Source organism: Candoia aspera, chromosome 3 (assembly GCF_035149785.1).
Source record: "Candoia aspera isolate rCanAsp1 chromosome 3, rCanAsp1.hap2, whole genome shotgun sequence".
Lineage (NCBI taxonomy): Eukaryota > Metazoa > Chordata > Lepidosauria > Squamata > Boidae > Candoia > Candoia aspera.
The window spans coordinates 35,068,886-35,091,983 of record NC_086155.1 but is presented as its reverse complement, the minus strand read 5'-3'; the positions used below and the strand labels follow the sequence as shown (position 1 = coordinate 35,091,983).

Sequence of the window (23,098 nt, the reverse complement as noted above, 5' to 3'; positions counted from 1 at the left end):
TTTTTGTCAATTTCAAAAAAGCCTCTCCCCCATTTCCTAGACTGAATGTATAAGGCAGCCCAGGCTAAAAGCTTCCTTATGTCACTGGGAAAAAACATTCTGCAGTATTGCCTGTGGTGACAGAAGGGGGCAGTGGTAGAGCAAAGAATAAATACCACGCTATCTCCTGGCCTCCTATGTCTGAACCAATAATATGGGGCAAGCTGTGCTGAATCAGGAAAAAAAACCCTACGTTTAATCCTACTTCCTGTTTCCAACCATGCGGGGGTCAGCTGATCTCTCTGGGAAGTCCACAAACGTCACCTGTATTTGGTTTTTGGTGGTGTAGCTGGTTCTAATCCAATAAAGTCTCCCTCAAGTTGACCCTGATACCTGGTGGCTTCGTGGACACATCCAATCATTTTGTTGACAATAATACAGAAGTGGTTTGAGACTGCCTTCTTTTGACACTTTTGTTCACCTCCACAGTCTTCCGTTCAAATACTAACTAGATCCAATTCTGCTTAGTTGTTTGAGAACAGCCCAAATCAGTTAGTTGGATACTTCATGCTGCAGTATATTATGATGCCATAAAATTTGCTTTTTATATCTGTTATAACTGACTACACAAGCCTGTCTTTCTGGGTTTTGCCTCTTAATACAAATATTTGATTTATCTCCTACAGTGGCACAAACTTCTTCCATATGAAAACACCCCCTTTTTTATTTCATGAACAACACTGGGGTTAGAAAGCCAGCATGAACACAATACAGACTTGTGACAACATTTGTGAGGAAGTAAGACCTCTTGGGGTCATTGGCACTTGCAATCTCATTAAGTAATCATAAGATAAGGGTACATGTGACACTGATAGCAAAGGAATGGGACTAAATTACCACTTACTGAAATCCCATGATTTGTAGTAAAAAGCATGCCACAATCCTATATATAGCTAACATAAAATCAGTTTTATCAATTTCCATTGGAATTACTTCCAGGTAAATTCATCTATAATTGCATTCTTAACACTGACTAACTGTTGTTGTGTCCTTAACCAAGAATCCAGATTTGTTGTGGAAAGCAGCTCACCAGAGAACTTAACTGTTGCTTAGTACATTGGAAAAACTTTGGCTTCAGTATTTGCCTGCAAGGGATTCTTACACAGGACACAGTAGGCTTTGCAAGCCACCTTCACTATGGATTTGGCCATTCCTGATCTGTAAGTGGTGTGCCTGTCACCTTCAAACCACACCTGGTACCCTCCACTGGAATGGCAGGTGGCAGCTGCCCCCATCAAGCCATTTATATAGTTCTATTTTTGGCAGGGGAGGGGAAAGCCGGGCAGTTTACTGCTTTGATGAGCAAACACAAGTGATAGGAAAGGTAGAAAAACATTGTCCTGGGTGAAACTGGCATAGGCCCTGCCAGGGCTTCTTTGGTAATGATTAAACTATCTGCCCAGATTTCCCGGCAAGGTAGGCTGGCATTGACCCAGGTGGCACATATGCAAATTCTCTAGGCAGGAGTCGAGTACCTGTGTTTGGAATTTCCCTAGAGGCGGAGATCATGTTACAGGAGAGGCGCCCTATAAAGGCCCAGCTATGGGGAGGGGCTGAGTTATATTCTGGAAGGGAACACAAATACCAGGGCACAGGTGAGCAGGAGCTACTGAACACTCTCTGCTACTTTTAGCCTACTACTTTGTGGATTAACTGCTGCTGCAGCACCTGCCTGGTAGGTATGAAAGGAAGATGGTAGATTGGTTTTGTGGGTGAGGGGAAGGATGGAAGTGGAATAGCTGTGTCTGCTCAATATTCAACTCAGTTTTTGTTCAGGATGTTGTTGCAGCACCTGAAGTACATTTTATTTAGCTCCTTATTTGATGCCAATATATACAGAACCCTGCCCTATCCCACAAGCTTCAGAGAAGTACCAAGTGCATGATTGGCTTGTGAGCTTACCAATGTATCTGACTGCCTGGTGTTGGAACCAAAATGCCGGCTCAAAGAACCTTTTGCCCTCCTCCAGCTAGTCAGTTTTTCTGTTCCTATGGACTCCGATGATGTTTCCAGGCAAGATTTTTTTTTTTTCACACCATCAGCCTCTCCGATTCATAGAAATGTATTGGGGAGGTAGAGATTGACACCTTTTCCTTGTAACCCTCCTACTATGTTTTCCCCCTGGTTTTTCATTTTCTTTTTTGGGGGTGACAAAAATTATGGAATAGCTGTACAATATCTTTGGATGGTTAGTTCAGAAGCATCCAGAAAAGTTAAACATCAAGGGGTTTATTGTTACACAGGCAAGCAATTTGCAACTTTCTGGCAAAGGGGAGAGAGATTGTGGCTGGTTTTCTCTAGCAATTTTCTTCTATATTTGATGTACTTTCAGTTTTGCTCTACAGATCTAAAGGGATGGGGCTCCCATCTCACCTGGAGCACTTAAAGTCTATAAGCAAGATGAAGGGTGGGAGAGAGGGCAGCCAGTGATGAATGATAATGCCTGAAAAGTTTAAAGTTAGGTGAGCAAAATGCAAGAAATAATTCTTTTCAGAGAAAGCAGAATCGTTTCTCAGATAGACGGAAAATTATTTGAAGTTGGTAAGAGGATTGTTGAATGCATGCTGTCTGATAAGAGGGGCCATGCTGTAGCCTGTACCTAGCTTAGAGGTTATTTTTAATGGAGTGTAGGCTAAACATTCACATACATACAAATGAAGGTAGAGGCACTTCCATCTCAAAAAATAAACTTAAAATGCAGTCTCTGAAGGTTCTTACTTATTCATTTATCAGATTTTTATCACCACCCATCTCCCCGCCCCCAAAGAAGGGACTCTGGGCAGTTTACAATAAAAACAAGGTTAAAATTCCAAACAATTATTATTATTATTATTATTATTATTAATTAGTAAATAACTGCATTACTTTTAAAGTGATAATTATTTTCCCACCTCTCTTTTACATTGTTGCTCTATTAGTCAAATCTAGGGAGCAGGGATGGAGGTGGGATGGGAAATGTAAGTATAAAGTTATTTCTGTGGCTTCTCCAAGCAAAATAGTTAAAACACTGATAAAATGAGAGTTGGGATATATTTGGATTTGTTGACAGACCTCTTTGTCTAGAACATAGAAGGCTTCCCCTCGGATATTTGAAGATCCCACCCATTAAGGTAGCCTTTCCCTACTTGGTGATTTCTAAAATTGCCTGATTACAATTCCACTCAGTTGGAATGAAGTATGATGGGCGTTGCGGTCAATCTTACCTAGAGGGCACTAGTTTGAGTGAGACTGTGCAAGGACTTGAAATACTGCAGAAAATATGAAGAACGATCAGGAAACAGGAGTTACTATTGCAAAGCAAATATATGCAAAATGTTAAAGAAGAAAAAAACTGCATGTGATCAATGGCCCTCCTTGCTCATTCTGCTGTCCATTTCTGTCCAAATCTAACAATTTCAATCTTCCAACAGAAAATTCCATGGCAGGTTCCTGTGAAATCAGCAACCTCATCTCCAATTATATCAGTGCCATGTACCAGCCAGAGGAGGCCCCACCAGACCCTGATCTGCTAACCCACCTTGTTGAAGATGACAACCTGTCTCTTGTTCTGAGTAATGCAAGCACGGCAACGGAGACAACAGGTAGCTGTCCACAATCTGACGGTGCAAGGAGACTGGGCAATTGAATAAAAGAGAAAATAGGGTACCTTGTACCCAGAATGGATTTTGGAACTCTGGTTTACTGGCCTTGGAGGCCTAACTTCCCACAGCAGATGGATTTCAATGCAAAGCAGTTCTCTCTCCCCTTTACTTGGGGAACTTGAATAAATTCCCTAACTAATGCTAGGTTAATGCCTCTGAAATGCTTTGAACATTTGTCATGTTCTGTACAAATTATGATGATGATCTGGAAGGCAACAGGTTGGAGAAGGCTGTCTTAAAACCTTGCAGAGCCAAAAGGCCAGTTGTAATTTCTCTAGTCCGCCTTTCCTACTAGTGAAAAGCCATATTCATGGCCTTCTATAGGTCAAGGGCCACTGCAGCGCTGAACAGCGCTGCTGACACTGTGGCAGTTGATCACATACAGTATTCTAATGGAGGCATGGCTAGCTGCACAGAGAGCTGAGAGGCTGCTGCCCTAAATGACCTCATCCCAGCTGGGAGGGGCATGTTCAGAGATAAGGGGACAGGTGACAGGTGTACGTGTTAACCCAACCACAGTGACTAAGCAAGATAAATCCTGTGCGTAAATCAACTGGCCGCACCCTGTGCAGCTCAGGCAGCAGTGTTCCAGGGGCTGGGCTGGCACTAGCAAAGCAATCACCTGCTCAACTAAGCCCAGTCTTCTCCCCCCGCCTCCTCTTGCCTCTCCCTTCTACCACTCTGCAGGCAAACCAACATGGTATGGTGAGATGCCACACTGCTGGAGCAGGTCTCAGGTACTGGAGTGGATCAGCTATCATGTGGAGAAGAACAAGTATGATGCCAGTGCCATCGATTTCTCCTGCTGCAACATGGATGGCTACACTCTTTGCCAATATACACGGGATCAGCTGGGACTTATCTTTGGGCCCCTTGGGGATGAGCTGTATGACCGCTTGCATGAGATTGGTATGTGTTGGTGCCCCCCTCTTCTCTCAATGCAGAAATTCACTGGGATTCCTCCCCATTACACCCCACCCTTTGAGGCAGAAATACAAAAATTGAGAAAATGAGGGTTATTAAGTATAAAACTAAATGACAAGGTCCACACCTCACACTAAACTAAGGTTTGCTGAATGATAGATTCTTGAATAACACACAACTGAACATCACACTAAGCCATAAACCATTCTTTACAAACCATAGCAAATCTCACTATGGATTCGTGTCTTGTATGAACCCAGCCTATTTCATGGAAGTAAGGTCTTCTTTAAGAGCCTCGTGTGGTGCAGAGTGGTAGGCAGCAGCACTGCAACCAAAAACTCTCCCCACGATCCGAGTTCGATCCCAGCAAAAGCTGGATTCTCTGGTAGCCGGCTCGGGTCGACTCAGCCTTCCATTCTTCCGAGGTCAGTAAAACGAGTACCCAGTTTGCTGGGGAAGGTGGCCACTGGGGAAGGCAATGGCAAACCACCCTGCTATAGTCTGCCAAGAAAACGTTGTGAAAGTGGCATCCCCTCAAAGGGTCAGACATGACTCAGTGCTTGCACAGGGGACCTTTCATCTTTCACAAGGTCTTCTTTAGGGAGAGAAAGGGCTGGGAATTTACTCTGGACCAGTAGCAAGTGCTACCTTTTCTTATTGGCTTCACCCTAGTGTCTTCTAACATTAGCTTGCCCTACCCCCATCTCCAAATTTATACAATGAAACCTTTCTCTTCATCTTCATCGCAGGAGAGGGGGACACTTCAGTTGCTCAGTGAAGCGACGACATGTTGTATTACTGCAAAGGCAACAGATCACAGCCAATGAAAAGGGCAACAGTCTGGAAAGCATCAAGGAGACTAGTTATCTCTATTTACAAGAGCAATAAAAAATGCCTGGTTCCTGTCCCAGATTAATCATTATTTATCAGGGATGAATCTAAATTTCCAGAAAGACACTACCCCTATTATATCACATTTCCCTATAAGGACAACAAAGCAGCCTTTAGTTTATCTCTGAATGAACAAGGGAAAAGCACTTGGTCTTACAGTTCAGGAATAACATATTTTTCTTTCGCTCACCCCTGTAGCATCTGTCTCAGATGAACTTGGCTGGATCATGTCAGTGCTGAGGACTGAAGATGCATCACAGGAGGTCCTTCTGGAATCCAGTCCTTTAGGTGAGATGATAATGAAAGCTGCTCTGTCTTGCAAAGATTCCCTGTTGTTTACATCTGTTTTTGTGAGTGTGCTTAACCCTCAATTTCTCTTTTTTTGTTTTTTCTAGAATTGGGGAACTCATGCAGTCAGGACTATCTGGATGAGATGAAGTTTTTCTTACAGCCTGATCTTGGCTACATCTCTGGAGCCATGTCACCAGACAGCTCTGCATCTCTAGCAGGTACTGTATGTTCCCCTAACTGCTGATGTCCTTTGCCTCCTGCAGGTTCTAGCTTAGCTATCACAGGAAGCCCATTGGCCTTAATAGATCCATCTTCACATCAAACTCACTCACATAAGCAGATTGCAATCTGTTAACAGTTTTCTTTATTTGGCGGGGGGGGGGGCGATATTTGGCCGTATACCTGTACCTAATATCAAAAACACCTAAGTCCTAGAAGTAGAATGATAGCACAATATAAGTCTTTTAAATAAATAAATAAATCCTCAGGTTCCAGTGCGGTGCCTACCTTCTCTTAAGAGAGAACATTTGACAAATCATGCTCGATTTCCAGAGCTAGTATCCAGAGCACAGATTTTAATTTCCTTTCCTTTCTCCTCAGGGACAATGTCTCAGAGCCCTCAGTCTCAAGACTCCGGTGGAAGTGACCTAGATCTTGATCCCATAGACAGAAAGCACTGCAAATTTCCTGATGGTGAGTTATGACTCAGACTGATCAACAGGATTTTGGATATGCTTGCTTAAATGTTTTTGCTGCTAGCTCTTTTGGCAGTAGAATGATTCGCATCTTCAAAGTCAAAGTAACGAGGAGGAAGACAAAAGATTCCTAAATCTATGAACAGGAAGAGTAGAAATTAGAAGAAGACATTAAAAAAAATAAAAACAAGACAAACATGAAGGGAAAAAATCAAAACTAAAAAAATGAATAGAATCATAGACTTCCAACAGCTTAATTCTAGAAAATATTAATGTTAGAGCCGAGTCCCAGAGCAAAGTAACAGAATAATCTATGCATATGCAGAGTCTATTCCCTCGTCATTGTGTAAACAGAAGTAACATAATCTTGCTATATTTAAATGTGAGAAAAGGGTTTCCAAATAAATTGGATTTCTTACAAGCTTGAGCCCAGCATTTAAAACCAAAATCAAATTCTGAATATTCTAGCTTTGTTCTCTGCAAATACAAACCCCTCTCACCTAGTCTACAGCAGTTTTGTCAAGATAGTCTGGGGAAATGACTACTATAGTACAACTAGGAGACCAAGTCAAATGCCAGTAACACTGCTAAAGGAAAGAAGGGTCAGAAGCGGTATGAGCTGTCACATACATAGATAGAATTGACTTAGCAAACACAAACCAAGGCACACCAAGGTGTTCTGCACTTCAGATTAATGCTTCAAATTAATGCAACTGTATATAATTTCTTTGTATTTTTATCCTACACCCACCCCATTTTAAAATAAAAAGCGGTTGTAGGAGGCTGCAGTTCTAAGGATGGGAATAAGGGCTGACAATTTGTTTAGCTTTGTTTCTGTACTCAGAATGAGGCACTGGTGACCTTTCTTTCTTTGGAGAAAAACAATATGAAGGCCCTTATCTTGCCCTCTTTGGATGGAGGTGGTTTAATTTTAAATGGGGAACTGGCCTAAGGAGAAAAAACAAATAGTTTCTTCATTTTGAACCAGTGAAACATCCAAGTCTCCAGCTTTTTATGGAAGCTTTCTGTTTTAAGAGAAAGGTACATATAATTGCTATCTAGTTGTTCTCATAGTATAGCCAGAGTAGGAGAGCAACTGACCTAGACGCTGATCTAGTGTTTTCTGATTTTGAAGAATTCTATTGCAAATTCATTTTAAAGAAATGTAGAGTAGAATTTAAAAAAACAGCATGAAACTTAACCAAACTCTTTCCTGGCAGTTAAAGATATAGAATAATGGGAGCCATGCTTGCTAGAGGTAATGAGACTTGTCCACATTCTTAGAATATCAGGATGGAGAATTTTGTTTTAGAAACAGATGGTGGCCATGACCGTATGATCAAAGCCCCACCCCTTTTTAATGTGTAGCTATCATGTTGACTTTTTAGACACTTCCCCCCATGACCCTGTCTAGAAATAAGCTCTGTTTACATTGTAACTGAAGTGTTGGCTGTGCACAAATGTACACATTCTTTTTACCCAAGGATAAACAAACCAGTTGGCAAGGCATATGGGGTAAGGGATCAGGACCTGATCTGTCAGATATATACTAGGTACAGATTCTGGCTCTGAATTGCCAGTACTGAGTACTGTTCTAGGGAATGTGCTTGAACTTTCAAGTTCACATATGATAGTTATAGGAATGTAGAGTACTGGGGAAAAACATTCAAGTGCATCTTATTTTTTTTCCTACATGGCACTGTCCAGAATATAAGAAAGAAGATCTCAAAAAAAGGAAAAGGGGACGACCAAGGAAGATCAGCAAGGACAGCAGAGACTGCCTGGAGACCAAAAAGAACAAACACTGTAAGTGGATATCATACAGTATATGAGCAGGAAGTTCATGATATCTGGCTAGTGAATGCAACCCAAAGTTGTCTAAGCACTTCCCGCAGCACTGGTCAGATTACATGCTGTCTGGTGCCATAAGGGGATGACATTTACAAGTCTTGCTATCCTATACAACTGCTTGACTTGCATAAGCTGGCCTGTTAACTTCAAGTCATGAGGCAGCTCACACATTTGATCCATTGGGATAGATGCAGAGACATTTTGGGGGAGATGGGCGGTGGCAAAATTTGAATAATAAATAAATAAATAAATAAAAATGTTACGGGTGACTGTATCCCTACCAGGTATGCCAGAATGGAACAGGGATTTAAACATTTAAACATTGATCACCTGCATAATGCTTGAGTTATGTCACTTTGCATTATAATTCCTTGTCTTCCAAATTGACTGAAGGCATCTCAGTTATCTGATCATCTTTTGTCTCCTTGGAGGTATAGAGGTTGCTCAGAGGTATTCTGTCCATCTCCTTATGCAATGATGCCATAGCCCTGCAGTGGAAAATCCTTTATGCCCAGTTTGGAAACCTTTCCAGCTTGCAGTGCCATTTGGACAGATGAATGATCTGCCTGTCTTGTTCCCTTTTTCATAACCAGCACCAAGAGGGATCCACTTATGGGAATTCATCCGGGACATCCTAATTCATCCTGAGCTGAATGAGGGTCTGCTGAAGTGGGAAGACCGTCGAGAAGGCATTTTCAAGTTCCTGAGATCAGAGGCTGTAGCCCAGCTCTGGGGACAAAAGAAAAAAAATAGTAGCATGACCTATGAGAAACTCAGCCGTGCCATGAGGTATCTATTGTTATTTTTTTATACTGACCAATAATCTTCATAATTTTAAAAAATGTCATGGCACTCTGCAAAGGGCATATTAATTGTATTAAAATACAATTAAAGCAGAGTCACAAGAAATTAAAAGGCAGCAAGTTCTTAAAACTCAATGATAAATAGCACATTAAGTTTTTGTTAAAAGGCCTACAAAAATAACATGATCCGCTTGAGAAAAAACATCAACAAAATTGACAAGTGTATTATAAGGACTGCAATTCTTAGTAAGGGGGTAGAATGAAGAGACAACAGGGATAAACATCTGAGCAGATGCTGTTGCAGTGGAACCCCCTTTTTTATGGCTACAACTGTTCATGGCCTCAAAATGGGGTGGGAAATTACATCTGTTAAGCACATCTATTATCATTTTTTAAAATAAACTCAGACTTTCTGAGAAGTGGGAAAAGGGACAGAAATCCAGTCCTATGTTCTCTGGTGGTGTAATTACAGCAGTGCCTCAGTCACCCCCCTCCCCACCCCAACAGTAAACAAAACAAAAGTATGGCTTCTGGTCACCAAAAGTTACAGTTCCTGCAATAATAAATTCCAAGCATTGGATTATGGAAACCTGACATTTACTTCTGTCATGAAACATTTTAAAGATTTTGGCCTTGATGTTTTTTTCCCCGTGTGTCTGTGTGGGGGTAATCCTTGGGACTTTTTTTCCTAAAGCTCTTACTATCTCTTCTCTCAGGTATTACTACAAACGGGAAATTCTGGAACGTGTGGACGGCCGGAGACTTGTGTACAAGTTTGGGAAAAACTCCAGTGGTTGGAAGGAGGAAGAGGTGCAAGACCAGAGCTAAAGAGCTACGAGAACCTCATGTGGACTTGAACGTGGCCCACTCTTATGAGGAAGCCCACTCTTATGAGGACAATGGATTGTCATGGGCCCAGAACCATTAAACTGCTATCTCAAGCAGTGTGTTAAACTCTAGCCCTCCATGGGCAAAGTGTGTATGCTGGCTCCCAGCTGGGAGTTCAAGCAATTACAGCTGATATTTTGGCTCAAGTAGGTTATTGTGAACCATTATTATTTTGTTGCGATTGGACTTTGGCAGCCGCCAACTCTGAATTAGGATTATAATGCCTTTGGCTGTCTAAGACAGTGCACAAAGCTCATTGAGGCAGAAGGAACAGGCTGTTCTTGGCTATTCCTGGAGGGCCATTCCCAAGACATCAAATAATCTGCTGATTGAAGGTGAACGCTGTGGTCAACTATGTGCGGGAAACTGGGACGCTGTTCTGACACTGTTCTACCATAACATAGGAATGCTGATAAGCCTGATAGCCGCTTTGGAGAGCCAGCTGGACATGTAGCTTCCCATCCAGCAACTGACTGATTACCAGCAAATGTTCCTGTTTAACAGGCAGAAAATTAGCAATAGTAAAGCTGAGATCATTATGGATTTCACACCATTCCAGAGAGCAAGGCTCAGTAGCCACAGATTTTACTCTTCTCCAGCTGACTGCGTACATGTGTGTCTAGAAAGGAAGAACTCTTTTCCCTAGAATGTGCTGCAGCTTTCTCTATGAATAGCCTCTTCTTGCTCTTAATTTATATGTTTTATATATATATATATGTTTATATAATGTACATAGATATCTATTTTTTTCATAAGTAAGTTTGTGTGATTGCATCAGGAAGCACTGGGCATTTTCAAAAACTAATGATTGTTGTTGCTAATATTCAGCTGGGCTGAACAAATAAAAAAGAAAATCTTTATTTTGAAATCAGAATGTGTTTGTAGGATGTTTGTACCTGTTCACTGGTGTATCCAGGAAAGAGAGCCCTGTGTGATGTACAGGCCTCCTGCTTTTTAATAATAATCAACCAATAAATCGTTGTTTTGTTGGTTTTTAATTCTTGTGTGCTGCATGATAAATTATAAATGTGTATCACCAGGCGAAGCAGTGAAGAACAGAGGTTGGATTTGGGATAGAATGTGATAATTCTCTATTCTATCATTGAGATAGAATAGAAAGGAAAGGGGAAATGTATTTTTAATGTTGACCTTGAGAAGTTCCATCAAACATAAACAATGATCAACCTGCTTGGGAACTATGAGCATTGTAGTCCAACATAGCTGGAAGGCAACACTTTGAGAAAAGTTACTGTAGAGGGGCACATTCGCATTATAATAATTAACTTCTGCTTTCTGAATAAAGGTATGTAATACAGGTAAATAATTCAGGTTCTATTAATTCCAGTCTTGTTTTCCACATAGCTAATTCTTTTATCCAGCGTCACAACAAGCAGCATTGATAGTCTGTAAATAAATAATATGAAATGATCCTTGTGTATGGGAGAAATCTTTGGCCCTCTTCTAAAATTATATCCAAAGAGACATTTGGATATATAATGATACAAGTCAGCTATATAGCACTTACTTGGCACACAGAAGCTTCCAGGTGCAGTTGTCATTCTTTTAGTTAAAAGGGCAAACAAACCTGAAAAGACCCTTTCTGAAGAGATGTTGTCCATTGAAACAAAGAAAGTTTGGCTTTGTATAAAGGAGCTTTATATGCTCTTCATTAGAATAAAAAACGTAGATTCCCTAGGACTGGGATAGGGGTGAAGCTGTGCTCACTTTTATAAATCCATTTTGGATTAAAAAAACATTCCTCTTTGGCAGAGTATAAAACAATCAACCCAAACAGTTTCTAGCTCAGGGCCAAAGGCTCTGTCTGATTCCGTCTCTCTTCGTAGTCTCTGACTGTAACCTCTCGCTATAATCTTTGAGAAGTCCTGAAGTGCCAGAAGATGGAAGAAAAGCTAACGTTGTTTCACTTTTTAAAAAAAGGGGGGAAAGTAAGCCCAGCACTTTTCAACATTTTAAAAAAAATACTTAGACGAGGGAATAAATAGAAGGGATTCTCTTCAGATTTGCAGATGATACAGAGTGAGTCTATCTGGGGGGCGGGGGATGCTCCACCCAGGGCTGCAGGCTGGACTCAGGAGTCAGAAAATCACTCCCACAGAAGGATTGGCAAATCGCTTCTATAGGGCTTGATTAATTTAGCAGCTAAAAACAGATGCAGATGAAATTGTAAAAACGTCTCCATACACAGTTCACACTGGCTGAGCAGGATGTATGAGCCAGGTTAGCAGGTAGTCTTCTTTGTAGGATAATTTCAGAGCCCAGTGGCTTAAGCCTCCCCTTCTCCGCAGAGACTGTGGCTTCCATTCTTTCTGAGCTTTTCTTTCTGAGTTAACTATTCGTCCAGAGATCAGATTTGGCAAAGGGCAGCCCTGTTGCTGACATTTAATTTATGTCAGTATAAATTAATTTGTGTTTTGAGTCTGTAGGGACACCCTTTCCTCTTCACAGCAATGAAAGCTAGGCCAGATGCAGGGAAAGTGACTGGTCCAAAGTCATAAACAGAGAGTCTTATGTTTGGGACAGGGTTTTTAATGAGGTCAGCCTTGCTCTCATTTCAGTACTCAGTTAAGCAAATCACACTGGCACCATGCATGTTATGTTCAACTGTTATGCAGGCTAGCAAAATGAGTCTGAGTTTGTTCAGCCCAGTCCCTAAGAAAAACACTATAGTAATGTGGAAGGAAACTCAGGTATTATGCAGTGAGAGGATCTTGCCAGAATAACCAGAGGCCCTTTAGAGGGGGGGAAAAAAAGTATTATGCAATCTCAATAAATAGCCCTTACTCTGAATTTGCTCGGAGCTAGGGGAGATTGTGGCAAGGGACGAGGTGGCACTGCGGGTTAAACCGCTGAGCTGCTGATCTTGCCGATCGGAAAGTCGGCGGTTCGAATCCGCATGACGCGGTGAGCTCCTGTTGCTAGTCCCAGCTCCTGCCAACCTAGCAGTTCGAAAACATGCAAATATGAGTAGATTAATAGGTACCGCTTCAGCAGGCAGGTAACAGCATTCCGTTTAGTCATGCCGGCCACATGACCACGGAAGTGTCTATGGACAAACGCCGGCTCTTCGGCTTTGAAATGGAGATGAGCACCGCCCCCTAGAGTTGGACACGACTGGACTTAATGCCAAGGGAAACCTTTACCTTTACCTTAGGGGAGAATGTGTTCTCTTACTTTACAGGGGTGTTTGTCATGAGCACTGATGGTGAGCAGGAGGGGGCCCCTATCCAGGGGGGAAAACGCATGCGTAGTAGTGAGGAGTTGAGCAGCCATTCAAAGAGACACAGAACAGACCCGCCTTGACTTTTGGGGTTTATCTGTCTGGGTTTTCCCATGCTTCTTCAGTTTGTTAGGATTTTCTGTCTAATGTAGCAGTAATAAAACACTAGAGACCTATTCCTTGTCTCAGCGTGGTTCCTGGCTGTTAGGACAGTGTTAGCCTATTTGAAGGGGTGCAAAAGGACAGTCCTTTCTTTGAAGGTGGTCCCCTGTTTAGCTGGGTATCCCTTCTAAGTCTAGTTAAGCATCAAATGCTGCAAGAAAGGAGAACATTATACAAGATGTTTTATCACTGGTATACTGCTCCAATCTTGGTTGCTAAAATGGACAATTCCATTTTCTAAAAATTACTGGAAATGTAATGAGCAAGTTGGGTCATTTTTTAAAAAATTTGGTGGCAATGTTGTAAAGCTCAACAATATTAGAATGAAACAAATTTTAAAAGCTGAATTCCCATTTTAACCTACACTATTTTTATTAAACTTTACTAAACCACACAACTCTTCAAAGTATACGGAGTTAGCTTTGTATATGCTAACTGCCACAAGGATGTCATATCCTTCTTCCTGGAAAAGTTGTTTGATTTCCTCCTTGGAAGAATGGTTAACCAAGTTGTGGGGGTATGCTTCAATGCCCAGAATAACTTTGTACCTTAAGGTAAATCTGACATAGGATTCAGTTCAAATTGGAAACCATTCCTGGACTATAATTTAATATATTGATTTGGTTGTCTCTGTGTAAAGAGTCTATATTTTAACTTCATGGGATATTTAATCAGAAGAGATTCTCAGTATTAATTCAATTTCTTATAGCTTATACTTTCAGTCAGTGTCTTATACTGTGTTGAGCATGGTTCTGATATTTATTCCCAGATCAAAGCTTATTAGTGATTTTTAATTTTTTAAAGCAATATAATACACATTCATAGTCATTAATTATATATTGGAAAACTGTAAACTCCATGACATTTTTAGATCCCTTGTTTAGTCTCTTATTGTCTTTTACTTGTGTTTCTTTATATCCTTTTTCAAAAATGTCTAAAGGGGAGGGCGGGAGGGAAGGAAGGAAGGAAGGAAGGAAGGAAGGAAGGAAATCCTTTAAGTAGGGCTTCCAGGTATAGACTGCAGAAATCTGGATGTTCACTAGATGCCAGTGAAGAGTTAGTCCTCCAGATTAGCATCTGGGCAATAGAAAGGGTAGGCAAAAAAGACAATCCTCTCTGCTTTCATGAAATGTATATTTCTGCTTTAGTCGTAGTACAGATTTCTAAATGTAAGGTAGTATACATACAGATTAGCATATGCAAATTTTATTCAAACATGTATTCACTCTTGGTCCTGTTTTCAGCTATGCATTTCCGGCAGTGAGAATGTGCCTCTCCCATCCCAGGAAGTCTTTGCTTTTTGTCTGTTTGCTTATTCTGTTTTCACTTGCTTTGGGGAGCAGGACAATTGCACCCTTTTTTCCCCTCCAGATAATCAGCCTGCTTTTCAGAGCTTATTCTCCAACATACCAAAAATGTGGGTACTACCAGACCTTTTGAAAAGAAAGTGAGAGGCCTGTAGCTTTACAGTGGCCCCAGCAACCAGCTAATTGGCATTTGGCTCAGCCCGATGCCCTTTGGACAGATCAGCCCGTTGGCTAGGAATTCTGGGAGCCGGGCACTGGGTTGGGCAGGGCTGCTCCAGGCAGTTATTTTAATCTGCCCCAAATGAGGTGACTGCTGTTTCATAGCAGACTTGCTTACCCTGACCCTGTAGTATATTTAAATGTTCACCCTGCAGTAAATGAGGTTTTATAAACAGGCAGTTGGGTTTATAATCCCTCTGCAGGAGTTGCCAGGAAATCCTATCCAAATGGCTGCTTCTAAACAAGCCGGTATGGTGATACATCCTAGATAAAGAACATACAGTTTTTTGGGGGGGTTTGAGGGTACTGACATCCATCTTGCAAACATACAAAAATTACCTTCTTTCTTGACTGTTTCTAATTTCCCTGCAGATTTGTTCATAAAATGCTCACATTGGACATGGCGGGCTAAATAGCATTAGGCCATCTACAATCATGCTTGGACAGCAAAATAACAAAAAAGTGGTATAATAGTGGGGTGTCTGACGGGGTGACCACAGGATATGGACAAAAAAATCACAAGATGGCAGCCACAATAGTGCAAACAAAGCTCTGCCTGTTTTTTAGGTGCATTAACCATACCCTGTGGACACCCCTGATATCCTACAACCAGATGTCAAGCATTAGCATTGTTTAGAAGCACCAAAAATAGTATTTCTGTGTGGGAAAGTTGCTGAGTAGAAAGTGATAAATTATTCTACTGACTGTAAAGCTAAAATTACATAAGGTAAACTCTCCTTCAAACTCAGGCTTGACGCTTGGTGACTTTATGGACGTATCCATATAATTTTTAGGCAGTAATGCAGAATGGCTTATAAATATTATTATTGTTGTTGTTATTATTATTATTATTATTATTATAGTGGTCTCCCATTTAAGTAGTAGAAACTGGCTCAACCTGCTTTGTTTCTGAGCCCAGACAACTGGTAGATCTGGCCACGTGCTCACGCTCTGTCTTACCCACATCTGTACCTATATACACCTAGACCTGGACACACCCACACACAAATTTATATTTTGTTTTGATCAATGATCAGCAAATTACAAAAAACATAATTAAAAAGGAAAAATATTCATACACACACACACACAGACATATACATGCATATACATGGAAGGTGCTATAGCTGTAAACACATAAGATAAAATATAGACATGGGTTTCTTTGCCACCAGCAACCAACTTGCCCTCCAGGTAAGGAGACTGGCCGACTGGACGCCAGGGAGAATGAGGCATAGTTTTAGCATGAGATAATGAAACTCGGTCGAGAACAAACTGGGGAGGGAACTGGGGTTGGGGTGGGTGAGTTTTATTTTCACTCAATAGCTAATGCAGGAGATTGGCAAGGAGGCAATAGCAGCTTGTCACGCATCCTGCCTCTTGGCAAGCTTCTCCTGTTTGCCGAGGCTATCCTGTGGTGGATCTTGTTACCCAAGCGCTAGGAGAATGTTTAACCAGCCCAGGGAGGAGAGGAGCTCTGTTTTGCTGCCATTGTTCCAGTATAGTAGATCCCCTGGCTTTCTGCAGAGCAGGAGGCAGGGATCAGAACCAGGGAATGAACACGAGCTCTGGTACAACCTATGCAAAGGGGTGGGGTGGGGGGCAGGAATGGGGTGGCAGATTGATTGCAAGGAGAGCCAAAAGAGAATCAAGGCATTTCAGAGGAAACAGGCTGCTTTTTGTCCAGTTCAGTGTACTGAGCTGGGTTGGTTCAGAGCCCTTTTCCTACGAGCTCCACCCGATAGTAGGTGTTCCTAAAAGCATCAGTGCTGGCAGTTCCTAGAAAGACGTTCCTGAGGGAGCCTAAAGGAGAGGGCGTGGACTTTCTTTGCCAGAAAGCAACGCGCCTTGGCTGAGGAATGAGATCGCCTGGCACTTCCATGGTCTCCTCCTCTTCCAGTTTGTGCTCTGGTTCTTCCTTACTTCGGTTCCTGAAGCAAACAGGCAAATCATCCAAAGGGCCCATCCCCACCAAAAGCATTTGTTTCGTTTGATTTTTTTTTTCTCAAAATCTGGCCCCCTGTGTAATTTGGTGCCTTAGGCACCTGCTTAGTTTGCCTGTGCGGAAGGGTCGCCCTGGCCCAAAGCAACGATTTCTGAGCTAGATGCCACACAACACCCTACCTACCTGCCCCCAAAGATGCCTAAGAATACATTGGAAAAAGAGAGTCTCCATAGTGTCAGCGGGAAAACCTCCCAAAAGAATTCCAATCCACAAGGTTCGATGATACAGAGAAAAGAGTTTATTTGTAACGCATTTGCAAAGGCGGGTTCCCTCCATGCAGGTGCAGGAAAGAACCAAGAACAAGGTTAACACCAACTTTTTATACCCTAATCTGTCCTCCCCCTCTTGTTGAGGGCTCAGCTCACAATCTTCTTGTTTCCCAAGCATTCTTGAGTTAGTTACTAAATTTATGTGTTTATGTGTCCGGGATGATTCTGCCATCCTTATCTCTTCCTCCTTTCAAAGGCTAATCCCACTCAAACACCTCTTTGTAGACGCCAGCTACTCTACACAATCAGCTATAAATTCCTAACCTAAACGGCTCTATCTAACACGCATATCCTCAGCCCCACGGGTTCAGGGTCCGGTCACCCACCTGTGGCTAACTCCCTTTTTCTTCTCTCATGAGTTTGAGGCACCTTCAGGGGATGCTCTTCACCCCCCCCTCACAACTCCCCCCTTTTTCTCTTACTTCCTTACTGCCTCAAACTCAAGCAACATCTAACGCTCCGTCCTCCACTTCAAGCTGTCACACAATCCTTTCCCCATCTGAATACATGCAGGGGCACATTGAATACAACAGCATATTAATATGCATAAGCAAACTACAGCTATAATCGCAAAGCAAAGCTGTTTTATCCATCCAAACCCTGGTAACCAGTCCCATAGCCAGCTCCAATCATCATCTTCTCCCAGGTTCTCATTTCCCCATTGTTGATGATGCCGTTTAACTGAAGCTTCCATCTCTTGGATGGTGTGAGTTATAGGCACCAGCCCATAAGGCTAACAAATCCATACCAGTGGATTAACCGTAGTTCCATACTACAGGTAGGCTGGATTTCAGAACTGTATCCTAATCCCTTTTCATATGGAAATAGAAATTCCCTATTGTGCTAAATTGAGTCTTCAAAGCTTCCCTTGAACCCTGTGACTCTCTTTTCCAGGTTCAGGGACCCGTATGGTCATCAAAACTACAAGGTATTAGACAAAAGTTCAGGCGCATTTTTCTTTTTCCGCACAGTCCAGTGTCCAGCAGTATTTGGCAACACCAGTGTCTTCTTTAGGGTTTCTCCCAACTCAGTTGCCGACTCCCCTCTGTCTGGTTAAACTCGATTTCCAGACTTAAAAGGATGCGTCTGCTATTCCAACAGGAGGGCTCTGTGTTCCTGTAGATAGGGAGACAAGGACAAGACTTGCGCAGATAACTGTTTCAAATACTTGCAGACAAATTTCCTCCCCATGGCATGCATGTCTCCTACTTCTCCACTAAGAATTCCAAGATAGAGTCACCCATCTCAAATGGACTGACTCCTAGTCTTTTCTTAGGAGCAATCCAGAGACTTAGTATTGTTACCACAAAGGCCTGTGTCCATGTTCTAGACACACAATCCCCCAAAGCGTTTGTCCCATGTGACTAGATTGGTAGGTGTAGTTTTGGATATATTTAAGCACTACTTTGGATAAAACTAACTTTCTTGCCAATAACTTCCTTAAAATCAAAACTTGTAAAGCAATCACAACAAAAAGAAAGCATTGACATAAGAGCCCATCTAGTGTTTGGACTGTTTCCATAACCAAAATTGTCAAAACAAAAACAAAAACAAAAATTCAGATAGATCATACCAGTCCATGGAAGCTCTACTTAAAACCATACATTGTCCAAAATTTTCCCTCTCTCTCTCTCCTGTTTTTATCATCATGTGCTATGTTGAGGAGTGATTAAAATTTAAGCCATATAAAATTTATAAAAAACACACACACTTTTCTAAAACTGGAATGCCAGGGGCAGAGCAGAGTGGAGCTGTGAGAGCAAAGGGGTGCCCCCCCCTCACTCTGAGTCATTGCTTCTCTGAAACTGCCCACATTCCCCCCCCCTTTTCACAAGAGGAGTAATCATTTCCTTCTACAGCAGAACGAGAAATCTCTGAAACTTAAAAGATTGTCTCTGATGTGTGTAAAGGCACTGCAAAAGGAAGAATCCTAAAAAGATGGGGGAGTAAAGGATCTTCTGTAAAAGCATTGCCCCTCCCCTCTGTCACCCTTCTGTCCCCTCATCTAGATCCTCAAGCCTGTAACAAGCAGGCAAGAGGCAGACTGAAGGGGGGAGTTTGGGTGAGACTGGGCAAATAATAAAACACACATACCCCTCAAACAGTTAAAAAACAAACAAAACAAATGGGAAAGGATTGACAAAAACCTTTCAACTTTCCCATCATATGCATTCAAATTACATAAATCACAACACACACACACACAAAACCTAAGGAATAGACTCACACAATCTCTCAACTCTCCTTTCACAACTCAAAACAGTTTCTCAACCTTACATATACGCACACATTCAGACAAACAAATGCTCTCTAAAAGAAAACTGCACACCAATGCCTCAACAGGCTGTTGCCACATGCAATCCATCACAGCCCTGCAGGAACACAGAAGCTCTTCCTCCCTGCCTCTCAGCCAGGAGAAAGGAATGCTTTATTAAAAGGGCGATAGCTCCCATCAAGATGAATCTAGCCGCTCCCATGCCTATTGGAGACAATCCACACTCAACTGCCCTATTGTGATTCAACTCAACTCCCCTCCCCAGAGAGCCTGCGTCTCTCCAGGTCCTTTTTGTGCCTGTCTGTTTCCCGAGCTCTCCATCCCATGGAATACCTCCTCGACCCAATCTTCCGAGAACTCCCCCTGCCTCCCCCTCTTTGGGGCCGCAAACCTTGAGCTACAAACAAGGCATTTCATTTTTCTTTATCTTTCTTTTTCTCATTTCTCCCTCTCCTCCTGGGGTTGCCCTGCAAACACCCTGTTTATTTATGAGCTCCGCCAGCACCCCCCTTTTTCTGGCAGCTCAGTATAGTCTACCTGTGCCCTTTGAAACGGCCAGGAGGCTAACGGTCGCCCCCCCCCCTGCCTCTCTTTCTTTCTAGCTGCCTTTTTGTTGACTTTTAAGCAAATTAAGCATTTCCAACACACACTATGGGCTATGGTCCATATAGTTAAGCACCAAAACTTTCCTTTCACTGCATCTACCAAAGCATCGGTCCCCCAATGCCCTCCTTCATGCACTTTTTCCAGAATTCCCCTCATAACCTCGGGAGATACCACTTCTCCCCCTCTTTCCGTTTGCCATCCTTTCTCCGTCTCTCTGCAACCCTCCTTTCTTAACTTTTTCTTTCTTGCTCAGTGGGTTTCCAGACCGGGCTCTCTGGAGGGTCCAAAATTGGCACCGCCACCATTTGTAATTCCAATTGGCCAGCGGCCTCCTTCGCCCATTTATATGCCCACCGATTTCCCACCACCCCTGGGCTATGGCCTCTCTGATGAGCTGGTATATCGCTGCGCTGACCAACTCAGAGGCAAAGCTCCCTCTCTATCACTTCCCCATTTCCTTCAACAATCGCAAAACCCAACTTCCTCTTTCCCTCTTCTACTTTGTTTGACCCATCCACAAATCATCTTTCTCCGGTGCTTAATTGTGGTGTTATTACAGGGAAAAACTTTTTTCCCTTTAGTCCCCTCTCTAACCATATTTTTCCAAAATTGTGTACCACCCCATAGGCATTCTTTCTCTCAAGTCATCTCAACATCACAAGTTCATTCTTATTTCTCCTTCACTTTATTTAATTCACTTTTACCCAATTCCCTTCCACACAAATTAAATTGGTCACCTACTCACAGCACTGAACACATGGCACAATCAAATCCCATGTCCTTCCATTCACAGCAAAGCCAAAAATCTGGAAGACCCGCAGCCTGGCCAGGGCTATGGATTTCCAAAAACCTGAAGCATTCCCCCTTTACTGTGGAGGAGTTCAGTTCCTCTAAAGGGACAGGCTCACGTTTAACTCCTTAAGGGACAAGCTCACATAGTTTTTTCTCTCCCTTCCTTCCCTCTTCAAACTTTCTCTCCTCAGCTCAGGACAGATGCCCATGCCACACACACACACATGAGCACACACACACTCTGCACCATTTCCCTCAACAAATATGCATACCAATACACAGACAAAGACCTACAAACAGAAAACATTTTCACATACTCATACAAATTCTGACAGTCCTGAAGGACTCCCAGGATTGATTTCTACCAGTTCTCTTCTTCCCCGCCATTTCCACACCTATACTTTCCTCATCTCTGAGTGGCGGCATCCTGCTGTGTTCCCTTTGTTCCATAACCTCCCTTATTGTTGCTACCCTGATCCTGCCCTCCTGCTTACATTTTTCTGTTTCTTTTGAGAGATCCTCTATACTCTCCTCAGCCCATCTTGCTTACTGCCTTCTCTCACCCTGATCCTTGATCAGCACTAGCCCCTCTCGGCCTTCTGATTGTTTTACACCCAAGGTAGAGTACTCCAGCCCACGCTGGATTTGCTTTCCAGCAATTTTAAGCCTCTGACTGTCGGGGGCAAATCCGGGCCGGCCTCCCAGCAAGCGCTGGCTAGTTTTAAAGTCCGACCTCAACCTATGGCATCGAGACGAGTTTAAAAAGGCATTCCTCATTGCTGCTGTCCTCTTTACTTACAAAAATGCCTGTGGGCGGGTCTGGCCCTTCCCAAGACACATGTTACCAGACTTCTACATAAGGGACCTGGTCCATAAGACCATGTTCCACAATATAGTTCTTTAATTGAGTGATCCAATACCCATCGGACATCCCATTGGGATCCCAAAAATAGGGACGTTCGGGATCGACCAATGGGTATTTTGGCCACTGTTTTGTGCACAGCTTAATCATCATCACCTTCTCTAATCCTCTGGTATACCTTTTCAGCCATGGCATGCTCCACTGGTTTATAACCAGTCCTAAGGGCACATCCGGATCTGGCCCTCTGCTCGGGGCTCCAACCCCGGCCTCCAGTCTCCTAGGTAGTTTGCTCTGTGCCTTCCCCATGACTGACCGGTCTCTTCCTGATCTCGCCCCAAATAGGAGGACTCCAGCCCACGCTGGATACGAATTTTAAGCCCTCTCTTTCGCAGCGAGATCCTATCAGACTCCCAGCAGACGCTGGCTATTTTTAAAGTCTGACTTCTTCTAAACCCGTCCCCAAGGGAACACTACAGCCGACCTGAGGCACCGGACTCTCACGGCTACCTGCAGGAACTGCGACTGTTTAACCACCCACACATGGGCCCCACGGTCAGTCACGACTCCCCGAGCCTTACAACTCACCTATTCCGACCCTCGTCAGGGTCCACGACTGGTCCCACCAACTGATCTCCAAATCAGCTGGACTTCTCCACCCCCGGCTCCAACCGCTGGGTGCCTCTCCACCCGCTGCTCCAACAGTCGGGCTTCGCTTCTTTTCTCTGGATCGTCGCTCTATATAGGAACCTGGGCAGGCGGTCCCGAGGGGTCTCGAACAGGGACACTTCAACAACGGGAAGTGGTGGCCACTTACCCTCTCATAGCAACCCCTCTGGATCGGTCTCAAGCCTCAGGCTCCTGGCTGGCTCGCCAAATTGTCAGCGGGAAAACCTCCCAAAAGAATTCCAATCCACAAGGTTCGATGATACAGAGAAAAGAGTTTATTTGTAACGCATTTGCAAAGGCGGGTTCCCTCCATGCAGGTGCAGGAAAGAACCAAGAACAAGGTTAACACCAACTTTTTATACCCTAATCTGTCCTCCCCCTCTTGTTGAGGGCTCAGCTCACAATCTTCTTGTTTCCCAAGCATTCTTGAGTTAGTTACTAAATTTATGTGTTTATGTGTCCGGGATGATTCTGCCATCCTTATCTCTTCCTCCTTTCAAAGGCTAATCCCACTCAAACACCTCTTTGTAGACGCCAGCTACTCTACACAATCAGCTATAAATTCCTAACCTAAACGGCTCTATCTAACACGCATATCCTCAGCCCCACGGGTTCAGGGTCCGGTCACCCACCTGTGGCTAACTCCCTTTTTCTTCTCTCATGAGTTTGAGGCA

At 43.0% G+C, this 23,098-nt stretch overlaps 1 protein-coding gene across 2 annotated transcripts; it reads left to right on the top strand.

Annotated features, from left to right (window-relative positions):
* Nucleotides 1-1,532: 1,532 nt before the first annotated feature.
* On the top strand, nt 1,533-11,021 carry ELF3 (E74 like ETS transcription factor 3). 2 transcript variants are annotated; one of them, XM_063297355.1, is made up of 9 exons: nt 1,533-1,634; nt 3,450-3,620; nt 4,368-4,589; nt 5,694-5,783; nt 5,891-6,004; nt 6,387-6,479; nt 8,189-8,287; nt 8,926-9,121; nt 9,852-11,021. In XM_063297355.1, exons 1-9 carry the CDS (start codon nt 1,547-1,549, stop codon nt 9,961-9,963), a joined length of 1,185 nt encoding a protein of 394 aa, XP_063153425.1. In that variant the 5' UTR covers nt 1,533-1,546; the 3' UTR covers nt 9,964-11,021. The 2 variants fall into 2 exon arrangements, with proteins under 2 accessions (XP_063153425.1, XP_063153426.1); XM_063297356.1 differs by having other exon boundaries at nt 1,592-1,714.
* Nucleotides 11,022-23,098: the final 12,077 nt, after the last annotated feature.